This window comes from Astyanax mexicanus, unplaced genomic scaffold (genome assembly GCF_023375975.1).
Source record: "Astyanax mexicanus isolate ESR-SI-001 unplaced genomic scaffold, AstMex3_surface scaffold_33, whole genome shotgun sequence".
NCBI lineage: Eukaryota > Metazoa > Chordata > Actinopteri > Characiformes > Acestrorhamphidae > Astyanax > Astyanax mexicanus.
This window is the reverse complement of record NW_026040043.1, coordinates 2,503,390-2,519,306: the sequence shown is the minus strand read 5'-3', so window position 1 is coordinate 2,519,306 and position 15,917 is coordinate 2,503,390. Positions and strand designations below refer to the sequence as shown.

Here is a 15,917-nt window from a genome sequence, read left to right as displayed (position 1 = left end):
TATACACTAGAATTGGAGATATAAATCTGTAAACACCCTCAATAAACAGTCGTATACATTGTAATATGCAATATTAGTCTATAAACACCCTCAATAAACACTCTTATACACTAGAATAGGAGAGATATTAGTCTATAAACACCCTCAATAAACATTTCTATACAGTAAAATGGGAGATTTTAGTCTATAAACGCCCTCAATAAACACTTTTATACACTAGATTAGGAGATATTAGTCCATAAACATCATCAATAAACACTCCTATACACTAGAATAGGAGATGTTGGTCAATAAACACCCTGGATAAACACTCCTATACACTAGAACATCAGTGTAGATATATTCAGAAGCACTATTGCAATTTGAAGGAGACAGGCGGAAGGTGTTCAAATATACTTCTAGCGGGGTGTAAGATAGCAATGAGCATCTCAAAACACCTTGTGTCGTTTGTAAAACAGGACCCTAAGTGTTTGAAAATTAATCGTAACAAAATTACAAAATGAAGTTTTGCTGTGTAAATCAGGTATGAAATTAAGCAGAAATTAATGGTTATTAATAAATGAACTGAAATTTAGCAGATAAAACATGAAATAAAAAATATCAAAATAATCAAACTAAAAGTAACAGCTCGCTCTGTTCTTTAGAAAGAGGAGCAGTGATGGAGATGGGAGTTATTTTCAGGCTGCTGATGTGATGCAACAGCAGCTCAGCGTTTAATGATATGACTGACTGAAAGGTATAATCTGGCTAATTGCAGCCTCCAGCTGCCTCTACCTTTGTTCGTCGAGCGTGATGTCAGCAGGGGACGTTGGGAATTGTAGTCCCTGTCGTCTTCAGGAAGAACAGGATCACTCTTCAGTTCTGTACAGATAATGACAATGAATTTAGCGGCACTGAGGAGTAGCATCCACCTCCCTGCCAATTTCACTGCAGCTGCTGCGGGAACTAGAACTGGAGACCAGAGATCGGGCCCTTAAAAATCCAGCCCGACCCGACCCCGCCCGAGCCTGTGAACATTCTCCCAGAGCCCAAACCTGATTTAAACACCATATTTTTTTAAGTAAATACAGTATTAAAACTGAGCTAATTTTGGGGCTGTTTGAATGAGCAAAATCTGTTGAGAATGCTTAATGTTAATTAACAGTGCAACACTGAAGAAGTATAGACCTATAGGATTATTTAAGGACAATGTTTATTGAAGTTATTTTCATTCTTTTTTGTCAGTCTTCTAGCTGTGGTTTCTAGTATGAATGAATGCCATGTGAGCCGTTTCTATGTAGCCCTGCTTTAGATCACTGAATTAGAGGTATCTGAAGAAAGACAGGGTTTCAGCTCTTCCTCATGAATATTCATACATGCAAATATATCACCACTGATTGGTTAACAGCACTGCAGCAGTAGATTTTACAGCTCTAAAACTCAAAGGACAAAAAGTTTTCAGAGATACAGCCCTAGTTATAAAGATACAGCACTAAGTCCTAGATAAAGTTAACAACCGTTAACTGCAACCGCTGTGACTGGTGTTCTGTCGAGTTGAGCTGCCTTGTCAAACCGAGCTTCCCTAGTGTTTATTTAAGGTCTGGGTAAAACGCAGAATCAACCGGAGATCCAGTTTAAACCTACAGTTACTTACACAAGATAGCTAACGCTAACTAGCTCTGTAAACAGAGTAAACAGATCTGTGGGCGGTCCTGAGCCATGAACTCACTGGTCGATGTAGACACCGTAACGGCTCTCGGATCAACTCGAATTTCTGAGACTTTTTTTTTTACTAGCTACTGCAGACAGTGGAGGTTAAGGAAGAGTTTCATGTGCAGCATCATAAACAACTCAGAGGGAACTGCTGTATTTCACAAAGATACAAGAAAAAGTGGATTTTAGCAGAAGGAGACTTTTAACACCTGTTGAAAAATATTGTACTGGTTATTCTTGTGTGAAACAAGATCTCATAACACCTCTAATGCAGTGCATCATGGTATCTGTGTTTGTTTTGGTCTTTAACTTGCCCATACACAATAGCGAGCAAGTGGTGTTGCAGCATGGAAGCTAGCAAGCAGCTCACTGCTTTCTCACCATTCACCTACAACATCCTTCACCTCCAGCATGTCCTCGGAGTCTCCTACTGTACAGGAAGTGATGATTAGCTCAGGTTCACTCTTTCTAGACTCCGTTGCTGAGATGAGTGGCAGGTGACGGCTGGCGTTGTGCCAGGTCAGCAGAATAAAGCACTTTTTCTGAGGCAGCAGTCAGCCGGAGAGCTCTATCAGTGAACAGTGTGACAGTACTACAAGCCCAGCCGGGTCCGGCCCGAACCTGCTCTCTGTCTGCGCTAATGGTGCCGGGATTAGAGCTGTGATTGGCTGTCACTGTGATTGATAAGAGTATCACAGGGGAATGTTGGTGTTTAACAGACTATTATATCCTAAAATGTTTCTTTTTTTTTTGTAAGCTCATCTGATTAACGCTTGCATCGTCATCTCAGGTAGAAAGAAAATAAACTTCAGAGTTTTTTAATATTTTAAAATGTTCTGCATTGAAGATTAATACTAAAATCATTCGAATTATGCAGAAAAAACATATGAAATTATTTATTAAGCATTTATTAAATCAATCAATTAATTGACCATTATTTTCACTCACACAGGAGTACATTAAAAGTGACCCTCATTTACAATGTTGCCAAACATTTACAAATTAAAAGGGATTAAAAACAAAAACATTTAATCAAACATTAGAAATAATAAGGAACAAAACAGTAGAAAATAATAATAAATGAAAGAAATACTCATTTTAAATCAACATTTCATTATGTATGAATAAAATATGAAAATATTAATACAAATTGATACATAAAAAGTAAAGAATTTAAAAATATAAAATAAAAAAAATATATAATAATAGTAAATAATAAATGCAATAATAAACGAATTATTAAAAATGATAAAATTAACTATAATGAACTAAGGACATATAATAAATAAAAAACATTAGAATAAAAAATAAATAGTAATAGATAAACAAATAAAAATAAAACAAATGCAAATTAAAATAATAAGAAAAAGATGAACTCATAAAAAAATACTCATTTAAAACAATCACAGGCTTTCTAATGATGATTATTTATAAACATGATTTAAAATGAATTATGATTCTTGTGCACTGTAGCTTAAAAAAGTGTTAAACAAACCAGAATATATATATATATATATATATATATATATATTAGATACTTCAATAGTAGCTCCTCTTGCTTAAACTATCAGTTTTGAACATCTCTGCTGGATTTTCTCAGTCAGCTTTATGAGGAAGAGTCACCTGGAATTCAGGCTTTCAGTTAACAGCTGTGCTGAACTCATCAAGAGTTAATTACTTGAGTTTCTTGTCTCTTAATAAAGTGTTTGAGAGCATCAGTTAAAGTAAAGTAGTGAAGAGGTAGAGTTACAGGTGTACAGTGAAAAACTTTGCAAAGACCCCCCACAAGTTTATGAGGGAACTGGCACTCATCAGGACCGCCCCCAGGAAAGTAAGACCAAGAGCTACCTCTGTTGAACAGGAGAAGTTTATCAGAGTAACCAGCCCCAGAATATTAAAATAGGTGAAGTAAATTGAGGATTAGCACATTTTGCTATTTTAAAAGCTGATTAAATTTGCGTTTCTCTTCCAGTCGATTCGGGAGGTGACCGGCTACGTTCTGGTGGCTCTGAATCAGTTTGATTATCTTCCTCTGGAGAATCTGAGAATCATCCGCGGCACCAAACTCTACGAAGGTCGATACGCTCTGGCCATCTTCCTCAACTACAGACGAGACGGGTACTTCGGCCTCCGGCAGCTCGGCCTCAAGAACCTCACCGGTACGTTCCGTTTTTAAGATTTTATACTCTGATTTAATGGCTTTTAATGTGTTTTTTACACCTCGGATTTTTATTCTGAGTTTTAAATATGTGCGGAGAGAGAGATTCAGGTGTCAGCTGATCAATTTTATTCTTGATCAGGCTAACACTGTGAGAATCCGCTCTAGACTTGTGAGATCCAGGGTTTTAATTGATTTTAATTACTTTAAACGTATGTCTGATTTTAAAACGTTTATGGCAGTGTGGTGTTGTTGAAGAGCTCTGCTTTGCACCTCAGTTTTAATATACTGTAAGAAATGATTTAGTGTTATTTATTTATTTATTTATTTATTTATTTACATATAGGCTGATGTGATTTTCTATTTAAAAAAAATGATTTTAATTACTGAAATGGCCTAAAATTGACTTTTAAAATATTATTAAACAAAGTTTGGTTACAATAAAGTGTCGTTAAAACAATACAAAAAAACCTCCATCTCTCCCTTTCTTTTCTCTCTCTCTCTCTCTATTTTCTCTCTTTTATTTCCTCTTCCTTTCTCTCTCTGACTCAATCTATATTTTCTATCTCTTTTCTCTCTCTTTATTATATTACTCTCTGACTCAATTGCTCTCTTTTCTGTTTCTTTTATCTCACCCTTTTCTCTCACTTTCTGACTCAATTGCTCTCTCTTTTCTCTTTCTTTTCTCTCTCTCTCTCTTTTCTCGCTTTTATTTCCTCTCCTTTCTCTCTCTCTCTCTGTCTGACTCAATCTCTATTTTCTGTCTCTTTCTCTCTCTTTATTATATTTCTCTCTGACTCAATTGCTCTCTTTTCTCTTTCTTTTCTCTCTCTCTCTCTTTTCTCGCTTTTATTTCCTCTCCTTTCTCTCTCTCTCTCTCTGTCTGACTCAATCTCTATTTTCTGTCTCTTTCTCTCTCTTTATTATATTTCTCTCTGACTCAATTGCTCTCTTTTCTGTTTCTTTTCTCTCTCTCTTTTCTCACTCTCTATGCGCTCTCCTCCTCTCTGACTCAATTTCTCTCTCTTTTCTCTCTCTCTTTTGTCTCACTTTCTGACTCAATCGATCTCATTCTTTTCTCTCTTCCTTTTCTCTCTCCCTTTTTTGTCTTCCGCTCTGACTCAACCACTCTCTCTCTCTCCTTTTCTCTCTCTCTCTTTTTCCTCTCTCTTTTCTCTTTCTTTTTCCTCCCTCTCTGACTCAATCACTTTCCTTTATTTCTCTCTTTTTCTCTCTCTTTTTCTTATTCTTTTATCTCCCCCTTTTGACTCAATCTATCTCTCTCTTTTCTCACTCTTTTCTCTTTCTCTTTTCCCTCTTTCTTTGATATTCTCTTTCTCTCTATCAAGAGCATTCTCTCAGTTTTGCAGATTGTATTTTTCCTATAGGAATGACTTAAGCTTCAGCACCCCACAAATGCACTGGCAACACCCAGTCATCAACATGCGGCACCACAGCAACCACTTGGCAACACTTGAGACACAGTAGCAGTTACTTTCTTTCACTGTAACATACATTTTGCAACACCACACTAAAATAGACAAAATATATGTAAATTGAGGCATATACAATAATCTTAATGAAAAAATAAGCAATTAAAACTTCTCAAAATGAGACATAAATGAAGCAAAATGCACTAATTTCTTGGCTTAAATTTAGACACTAGAATAAATATAGCTTGATCTGTGACTTTTTGGCTTATTTTGAGTTTAAACCACTTAAAATAAGGTGAAAATTCTGAATAAGACTGGTTTAGATAATTATTCCTAATAATAAATGAAAAAGTGTTACCTAGTAATAGCAATTGCAATCTAATAACAATATGACTTATTGCCTTGAAATAAGATTTTCGCAGTGCACAGCAACCACCTATGATACTATAGCAACCAGCTAGCAAGTGTTTTTAGCAACATCTTCACTACTTCCTTGGGAAACCACAACAACCTTTGTGGAGCACCACAGCAACCACCATAGATATTACAGCAACCACATAGCAACAACCCATCATTTAGCAATACCATTGCGAGCACCTGGGATACCACAGCAACCAAGTTGCAGTTTATTTATGTATACATTTATTTATTTGTATGTTTTATGAATCTGGAGATTCATCTGAAGACCTTTTCAACCCCTTTTTTTCCTTTTTCCTCCCTCGCTTCCTCGTTTCCTTCACTTCAGCCCCTCGTCTGTTGTGAGAGTGTGATTGTTTCAGGGCTCAATCAGCCCCAGCAAGTCAATTATAATTTCGCCCCACTTGTTACGTCTCGACTTTGGACGGAGAAATAATTACAGCCCTCTGAAGTGCATTTCAAATGTTTCCAGCTCCGGCTTCGCCTGGCATTTCTGCGCCTGTTAAATGCCGTTTTTTGACCCCGGCTCGCACTGTTCCTTTTTTTTTTCTTTCTTTTTTTTATCCGTAAAGCAAATTAATAGCTTTTCTAATTAAGCCCCAGAATGCAAATGGCGGCTCGGAGGGAAGGCGAGATGCAACATCACACTCATTTATTACCACAAAACAAAGTTTAACTGCCTTCTGTGGAGAGCAGGGAAGTTCAGTGATTGCTGTTATTGTAATTGTTGTAATTATTTTAATTATACACAATGCTCTCTAGTGTCCAACCGGGCCAAGAAAACCAAACTATACATGTGTGATTAAGAGAAAGACTGAGTAACACTTCACTTAAACCTCTTCTACATACACTTACATTAACCTAACACTGAAAAACTGACGGATAGATAGATAGATAGATAGATAGATAGATAGATAGATAGATAGATAGATAGATAGATAGATAGATAGATAGATAGATAGATAGATAGATGGTTGGACAGACGGATAAATAGATGGATGGCTGGATGGATGGATAGATGGATGGATGGCTGGCTGGAAGGGTGGATGGATGGATGGATGGATAGATAGATAGATAGATAGATAGATAGATAGATAGATAGATAGATAGATAGATAGATAGATAGATAGATAGACTGATGGTTGGACAGACGGATAGATAGATAGATAGATAGATAGATAGATAGATAGATAGATAGATAGATAGATAGATAGATAGATAGATAGATAGATAGATAGATAGATAGATAGATAGATGGTTGGACAGATGGATAAATAGATGGATGATAGATAGATAGATAGATAGATAGATAGATAGATAGATAGATAGATAGATAGATAGATAGATAGATAGATAGATAGATAGATAGATGGTTGGACAGACGGATAAATAGATGGATGGCTGGATGGATGGATGGATGGATGGATGGATGGATAGATAGATAGATAGATAGATAGATAGATAGATAGATAGATAGATAGATAGATAGATAGATAGATAGATAGATAGATAGATAGATAGATAGACTGATGGTTGGACAGACAGATAAATAGATGGATGGATGGATGGATGGATGGATGGATGGATAGATAGATAGATAGATAGATAGATAGATAGATAGATAGATAGATAGATAGATAGATAGATAGATAGATAGATAGATAGATAGACTGATGGTTGGACAGACAGATAAATAGATGGATGGATGGATGGATAGATGGAAGGCTAAACTTAATTGCTGACCCCTGCTCTATGCTATGATAATACCTGTATGACCACTATGACACACAATATGTTTGTAGAACCATTAAGCTCAGTTCTTAGAGCTTAATGCAATTAAATCCTCACAGCAATGTTCCAAACTCTATAGTATATAAATAAATCCCTCCTAAAAGAGTAGAGGTTCTTTCTACAGTGGTTTAAATGGCTTTGTCAGGGGGGTCCCTGCTTACAGTTTAGCCTGATTCACGTATCTTTACCGTTTTCCTGCTGCAGTTCCGGTTCTGGTACCAGCTGCGGACTCTGGGTTTCCTTGAGTTGCTGTTTTCCACACCTTCCACACAGTCATCCTGCAGATTCCCTCAGAACTAAACCCGCTGTTAAGTCTTTGTTCAGGGCTCTGAGTTCTGAAATAGAGAAAGCTTATTGACAGAGGCCTTGGAAGTAAATGCCAAGTAGCTAAAGGCTGGTTCAGAATCAAGGATTTGCAAAGTATGGAATAAATCACTGCAGTAAAGGTCATGCAAAAAAGCCTGTTTATTAAAGATCCGCAGCTTTATCTTCTTAATAAATCAAGGCCGGCCTCTCGGTGGCCCTAACTGGGCTTTAGGCCAACCAACTCGGACACTGCTCGTGCCAAATTCATCTGATCTACCCTCTTAAAAAGTGCTATGAAGGGTTCTATCACTTCCCTAAAGAGAAAAGCTTGAAACAGAGGTTCAGTGGCCGTGATCAACCAACCTAGACTCTAGTAATGCAACATTTATCTGGTTCCCAGAAGAACCTTGTTTGAAAATGTGATTTATGAGCTTTAATTGACCAACCAAATCTCTACTTGTGCTGAATTCTTCTGGTCTACACTCTTAAAAAGTAAGACAAAGATTTCTAATGGTTCCCAAAAAATAAACTTGGTTAAAAAATGCAATTTATGGGCTTTTATTGACCAAACAAAATTCTAGTTGTGCCGAATGTCTCTACTCTACACTCTTAAAAAGTGCTACGAAGGGTTTTATTGCTTCCCTAAAGAGAAAAGCTTGAAACGGAGGTTCGGTGACAGTAATCAACCAACCTAGACTCTATATGTGCAACATTTATCTGGTTCCCAGAAGAACCTAGGTTGAAAACAGTGATTAGTGGGCTTTTATTGACCAACCAGTTCTTCTGATCTACACTCCTAAACAAGTGTTACAAAGGTTTCGAAGGATTCTTTAAAGGCTTTTATTGGTTCCCTAAAGAGATAAGCTTGAAACAGAGGTTTCGTGGCCATAATCAACCAACCAAGGCTCTAGTTATGCAACATTTATCTGGTTCCCAAAAGAACCTTGATTGAAAAAGTGATTTATGGGCTTTTATTCACCAACCAAAATACTAATCATGCCAAATTTTTCTGATCTACACTCATAAATAGTGTTACAAAGGGTTTTATCGCTTCCCTAAAGAGAAAATCCTGAAACGGAGGTTCGGTGGCCGTGATCAACCAACACAGACTCTAGTTATGCAACATTTATCTGGTTCCCAAAAGAACCTTGGTTAAAAAAGTGATTAATGGGCTTTTATTGACCAACCACATTGCGGTTTGTACCAAATTCTTCTGGTCTACACCTGAAGAAAAGTGCTACAAAGGATTCTAATGGTTCCCAAAAAATAAACTTGGTTAAAAAATGCAATTTATGGGCTTTTATTGACCAAACAAAATTCTAATTGTGCTCAATTTCTCTGCTCTACCCTCTTAAAAAGTGCTACGAAGGGTTTTATTGCTTTCCTAAAGAGAAAAGCTTGAAAAGAAGGTTCAGTGGCCGTGATCAACCAACCTAGACTCTTTGTATACCAAACCAAATTCTACTTATGCCGAATTATTCTGATCAACACTCATAAAAAGTGATACAAAGGTTTCTAATGGTTTCCAAAAGACCCTTTGTTGAAAAATGTAAAAGGAAGCAGAATTGTTATATTTTCCTGGATCTGGTTTACTTATATTTGAATGTATAGACTTTAAATATATTCACACTTAAGATATCTTTTCAAAAATGGTTAAACTAGAGTGTTAATGAGTTAAAAGCATAAGAATATTGATGATAGTTCATTACATGGCTTATTAATTACTACTTTATAAAATACATGGAGAAACAGCATCAGGCAGAGTTATTTCTCTTGATAATCAATAATCACACCTCTAGGATACATGTAGATACTAAAAACCTGATACTCAGGGCAGCCTATACCTTTCAGTATTTTAATCAGGACACACAAAGAAAACTATATACACAAATGTAAAGTTTTTAGTCTAAATAAATAAAAATGTTTAGTGCAAAATAACTACTTATCATACCTAGCTTTAGTTTGAGTAAAGCAGGTCGTTTCACACTTTTTTTCTGTGGACACTTTTGAGTCTTTATTTACTGATATTATTTGGTTTGAAACATCATATAAATATGTTTGAAGCACTAAAGGTAAATAATATTGGTTGGGGAAGGAGATTTTTTCACTTTTTTTAGGTGTTTTTTTCAATGGGTTTTTGTAGATTTAGCTTTACCACACTGGGATGTTATTCATCACTATTTTTAGAAAGAGTAAGCTCCGCCCTTTTAACCATATATGGATTATGTTTATGTGTGAAGGGATTCCTGAGTAATTAAGCTGAGAACCCAAGGTGAGATTTTGGACGTAAAATCCGTCTGTAGGGATCTAAGGGTTAAGACTGGTGACCACACCATGCTAGCTAATGGAGATCCAAATAAAGAATTAAAGAAAACCCAAGACCTAGAGCAACGTTAGATTTTATATAAGTATTTTTCAGAGCGGTTTCTTAATACGGTGAGCTGAAGAGTTCGTGAGGTGCTGTGTTCTAATCTCGGAGTTGGAGCTCATCGAGCCAGAATGAGCCTCCAGTGAGAATCTGTATAATGGAAAATGTTGGCCTTTCTTTACCGTCTTGTTGACTGAGTTTTTAGCATAGAATGAGCAAAAATATGATAAAATAGCTAAATGGCGGCTAAGCTAATAGCATGAGGACACTGAACACATTCTAGTGATTTTCCCAAAATGTGCATTTTAAAAAATTAACAATTAAGATGTAAGAATTAATTTAGGTAACAGGAGTGAGTGTTGAGATTGAGCTCCTCAGTCAGAGTTACAATAAAATCAAATATGCAGAAAAAAACTAATGAGGGAACTTGGGAACTTTTGGTCTTCCCATGATCTTCAGAAGAACCAGCTGATGTCATTTCCTGTTGTAGATGTGACTTCCTGTTGTAGTAGAATGTTCCAGATGTTTCAGATGGGGTAAAATATATGAGGGCCATTTCACTGAATGGAACCCATTTGCTTGTTGTAACTCGTCCAAATTAAACATATATATTTTTTTAAATCTTTTTTTAACTCTGAATCTAATAACAAACATATATATATATATATTTAACTATTCGAAACACATACTGGTTAATCTCAGACAGATATATTTAATTTTCTACAAGGTTTCTAAGCTGAAGATGTTTTTTGCTGATGATTTTTCTCAATTCTGTTACCAAAACTCCAAACCAAACCAAAATGGAGATCCAATGAAGGAAAAACCAAACCAAAGACCAAACCCAACGCTGGATTTCATATTAGTATTTTTCAGACCGGTTTCTAAATACGGTGAGCTGAAGAGTTCGTGAAGGCACTGGGTTCTAATCTCGATGGGTTGGAGCTCATCGAGCCGGAATGAGCCTCCAGTCAGAATCTGTCTAATGGAAAACGTTGGCTTTCATTGCGAGGTCTTTGAAGCGAGAGGGACCTGGCCTTTCTTTAGCGTTCTTTCTTTTTTTTCTTCGTTGTTTGTTTCGGTAGGCGGAATCAGGAAGGTACTTCAAAACCATTTCCTCTGAATGTACACTTCCATTAATGGAAGAGACGCTGAAAGAGAATGGGGGTGGAGGTGGTGGTGGTGGTGTGGGTGGTGTTCAGGTTGGACCCTGTCTAATGGATTTTGACTGTAATTACCCAACCCGACGTCTAGAATCAGAACAAGCGCTTAGTAAAGTAAATTACACAGCGGATGATGGTGCGCCAGTTGAGTACAGTGGTTGGGGGGGAGGGGGTTGTTGGGGGCGGGGTTTGTTGGTGGTGGTGGTCTTAGTGGTGATGTTGGGGAGGGTGGAGGGGGGTTACTAACAGCTTCCCTGATTCTCTGTTTCTCCTAATCTAATAATGAAACAGAGCATTAAGAGATGAAAGCTGCCACTGGTGCCGCCTGCACCCGCCACTCCTTTGATAATAATGCCTGCCACTGTGCCTGCCGCCGCTGTTTTACTGTATATTTCTGCTCTGTGGAGCTCCTCGCCGCGATCAATCGCTTTCATAAGAGGCTTACGAGATGACGGAGGTTCTTCTCCAGCCCAGAGGTGAGCGGTAATAGTGCTGTGTGGTCGGAAACACACATTAGCCATTGACCTGCCGCTGAGACCTGCCGCTGAGACCTGCCACTGTGTGCAGTGTGTAAGATTCAGGATTACTCAGTAAATAAAAATATATAAGAGCCATTCCATCAAATGGGCGCCATTTGTTTATTGTAACTCTTGCAAATTAAACTTTTTTTTTGTTGTTTTTAACTTTGAATCATTTAACAAGGTTTCTAAGCTAAATATGATTCGATTTTTCTCAGTCCTGTTACTGGCACTCACTTCTGTTACTGGCACTCACTCCTGTTACTGGAACTCACTCCTGTTCCTGGCACTCACTCCTGTTACTGGCACTCACTCCTGTTACTGGCACTCACTTTTGTTACTGGAACTCACTCCTGTTACTGGCACTCACTTCTGTTACTGGCACTCACTCCTGTTACTGGAACTCACTCCTGTTACTAGAAGTCACTCCTGTTATTGGAACTCACTCCTGTTACTGGCACTCACTCCTGTTACTGGCACTCACTCATGTTATTGCCACTCACTCCTGTTACTGGAACTCACTCCTGTTACAGGAACTTACTCCTGCTACTAGAACTCACTCCTGTTACTGGAACTCACTCCTGTTACTGGAACTCACTCCTGTTACTAGAAGTCACCCCTGTTACTGGAACTCACTCCTGTTACTGGCACTCACTCCTGTTACTGGAACTCACTCCTGTTACTGGAACTCACTCCTGTTACTGGCACTCACTTTTTTTACTGGAACTCACTCCTGTTACTGGCACTCACTTCTGTTACTGGCACTCACTCCTGTTACTGGAACTCACTCCTGTTACTAGAAGTCACTCCTTTTATTGGAACTCACTCCTGTTACTGGCACTCACTCCTGTTACTGGCACTCACTCCTGTTACTGGAACTCACTTTTGTTACTGGAACTCACTCCTGTTACTGGCACTCACTTCTGTTACTGGCACTCACTCCTGTTACTGGAACTCACTCCTGTTACTGGAACTCACTCCTGTTACTGGCACTCACTTTTGTTACTGGAACTCACTCCTGTTACTGGCACTCACTCCTGTTACTGGCACTCACTCCTGTTACTGGGACTCACTCCTGTTACTAGAAGTCACTCCTGTTATTGGAACTCACTCCTGTTACTGGCACTCACTCCTGTTACTGGCACTCACTCCTGTTACTGGCACTCACTCATGTTATTGGCACTCACTCCTGTTACTGGAACTCACTTCTGTTACTGGAACTCACTCCTGTTACTGGAACTCACTCCTGTTACTAGAAGTCACTCCTGTTATTGGAACTCACTCCTGTTACTGGCACTCACTCCTGTTACTGGCACTCACTCATGTTATTGGCACTCACTCCTGTTACTGGAACTCACTCCTGTTACAGGAACTTACTCCTGCTACTAGAACTCACTCCTGTTACTGGAACTCACTCCTGTTACTGGAACTCACTCCTGTTACTAGAAGTCACCCCTGTTACTGGAACTCACCCCTGTTACTGGCACTCACTCCTGTTACTGGCACTCACTCATGTTATTGGCACTCACTCCTGTTACTGGAACTCACTCCTGTTACAGGAACTTACTCCTGCTACTAGAACTCACTCCTGTTACTGGAACTCACTCCTGTTACTGGAACTCACTCCTGTTACTGGCACTCACTTTTGTTACTGGAACTCACTCCTGTTACTGGCACTCACTTCTGTTACTGGCACTCACTCCTGTTACTGGAACTCACTCCTGTTACTAGAACTCACTCCTGTTACTGGCACTCACTTCTGTTACTGGCACTCACTCCTGTTACTGGAACTCACTCCTGTTACTGGAACTCACTCCTGTTACTGGCACTCACTTTTGTTACTGGAACTCACTCCTGTTACTGGCACTCACTCCTGTTACTGGCACTCACTCCTGTTACTGGGACTCACTCCTGTTACTAGAAGTCACTCCTGTTATTGGAACTCACTCCTGTTACTGGCACTCACTCCTGTTACTGGCACTCACTCATGTTATTGGCACTCACTCCTGTTACTGGAACTCACTCCTGTTACTGGCACTCACTCCTGTTACTGGCACTCACTCCTGTTACTGGAACTCACTCCTGTTACTGGCACTCACTCCTGTTACTGGCACTCACTTCTGTTACTGGCACTCACTCCTGTTACTGGAACTCACTCCTGTTACTAGAAGTCACTCCTGTTATTGGAACTCACTCCTGTTACTGGCACTCACTCCTGTTACTGGCACTCACTCATGTTATTGGCACTCACTCCTGTTACTGGAACTGACTCCTGTTACAGGAACTTACTCCTGTTACTAGAACTCACTCCTGTTACTGGAACTCACTCCTGTTACTAGAAGTTACCCCTGTTACTGGAACTCACTCCTGTTACTGGCACTCACTCCTGTTACTGGCACTCACTCCTGTTACTGGAACTCACTCCTGTTAGTGGCACTCACTCCTGTTACTGGAACTCACTCCTGTTACTGGAACTCACTCCTGTTACTGGAACTCACTCCTGTTACTAGAACTCATTCCTGTTACTGGAACTCACTCCTGTTACTAGAAGTCACTCCTGTTACTGGAACTCACTCCTGTTACTGGCACTCACTCCTGTTACTGGCACTCACTTTTGTTACTGGCACTCACTCCTGTTACTGGAACTCACTCCTGTCACAAAATTTGTATTTTAAAAATAAACTAATAAGATGTAAGAATTAATTTAGGTAACAGGAGTGAGTGTTGAGATTGAGCTCCTCCCCAGTCATTGTTACAATAAAATCAAATATACATAAAAACTAATGAGGGAACTTAATTTTGGTTTTCCCATGATCTTCACAAGAACCAGCTGATGTCACTTCCTGTCACTTCCTGTTGTAAAAAAAAAACCTACATTAGTATTCAGTTATTCACGTATGTCTGTATTTCTTTTCTACTGCCTAGGAATTCTACAAGGTAATAAAAACCAAGAAAGTTTTCTTAGTTGTCTGTAAAGTCTGTAAACGTTTTAAAGATGTGGTACAACTCTCTCCCACCCCTGTAAGCCATTGTTTAGCTAGCTACTGTATGTTAGCAAAATGGTTTAAAATTAGCAGGGGAAAAATGCATCACACTTTGACTGAAAAACTACAATTTAATGTAGAATAATTCACATGGTTGTATCTCCAATATATGTATAAGTACTGCACAAAATATAGTCTTGGTTCAAAAATGTACGTTCTACTACCTCAAAATCAGTGTTTTCTTTTTATAGAATCTGCATGTGCCACTTTCCAGCTTTGACAACCATCATGTGGGATCAGGAAGGAAATAGGAAAACACTGGGATGATCATTTGTCTTCTATCTCATCACTGATTGGTGGAACTGTTGGTGTTACAACTCTCCCCATGTTACAACCATACCCGGTCTCCCCTACACCTTCATAGGTATGCACCGTCACATACAGCCCTCAGAGAGTCCGTCCACTGCCGTCTATACCCACAGAGTCTGAGATTTATAAATCCAGAGAGAGTCCAGTCCTTACAGCCCTGACTGATCCACTAATGACCCTCCAGGAGCCAGTTGGAGCCGGAGGTCGGCTCCAGAACCCGTGTTTGGACTCTCCGAGTGCGAGTGACCCTCCAGCAGCCAGTTAGGCCCCGGTATCGATCCCCACATATACGCTTCAGCCGCGGAGCTTGGTTCCGCTGTCGAGGAGAACCCGTCTCTGAATCGCTGAGCAGTTCTAACATTTTCTGCCTGAGAAATCTGACTTCCTGTTTACCGACTGCGCTGTTTTTTTTCCTCCCGCTTTACTTGGACACATTAAATTATTGATAACAAACTGCTCGAAACTTCTGATCCCAAGACTTCAAAGATAATCAGCCCGCTGGAAAAAAGAGCTCAAACGCAAGAGCAGAACGATACGCAACTTCACGAAATGCTGAAGCGCTTCAGAAACGTCTGAAACTCAGCCGAGAACTTCTCCTCCTGAGATCTCTGAGGGCTGTTTATTCAGAGTTTAGATGAGATTACATTAGTTGTTTGGTCGAGCTTCTGAGTCTTATGATTTGGTTCAGATTCTTGATTAAAAAATAGTGTTGAGGCTCAGA

General features: G+C 39.0%; 1 protein-coding gene across 1 annotated transcript in view; it reads left to right on the top strand.

Moving 5' to 3' along the window:
- LOC103029321 (receptor tyrosine-protein kinase erbB-4-like) overlaps window positions 1-15,917 on the top strand; it is a 351,238-nt gene that overhangs the window by 206,639 nt on the left and 128,682 nt on the right. Inside the window, exon 3 of the mRNA XM_049473086.1 lies at window positions 3,665-3,851. Coding sequence (XP_049329043.1) covers window positions 3,665-3,851 — 187 coding nt within the window. The remainder of the gene's footprint in view (window positions 1-3,664; window positions 3,852-15,917) is intronic.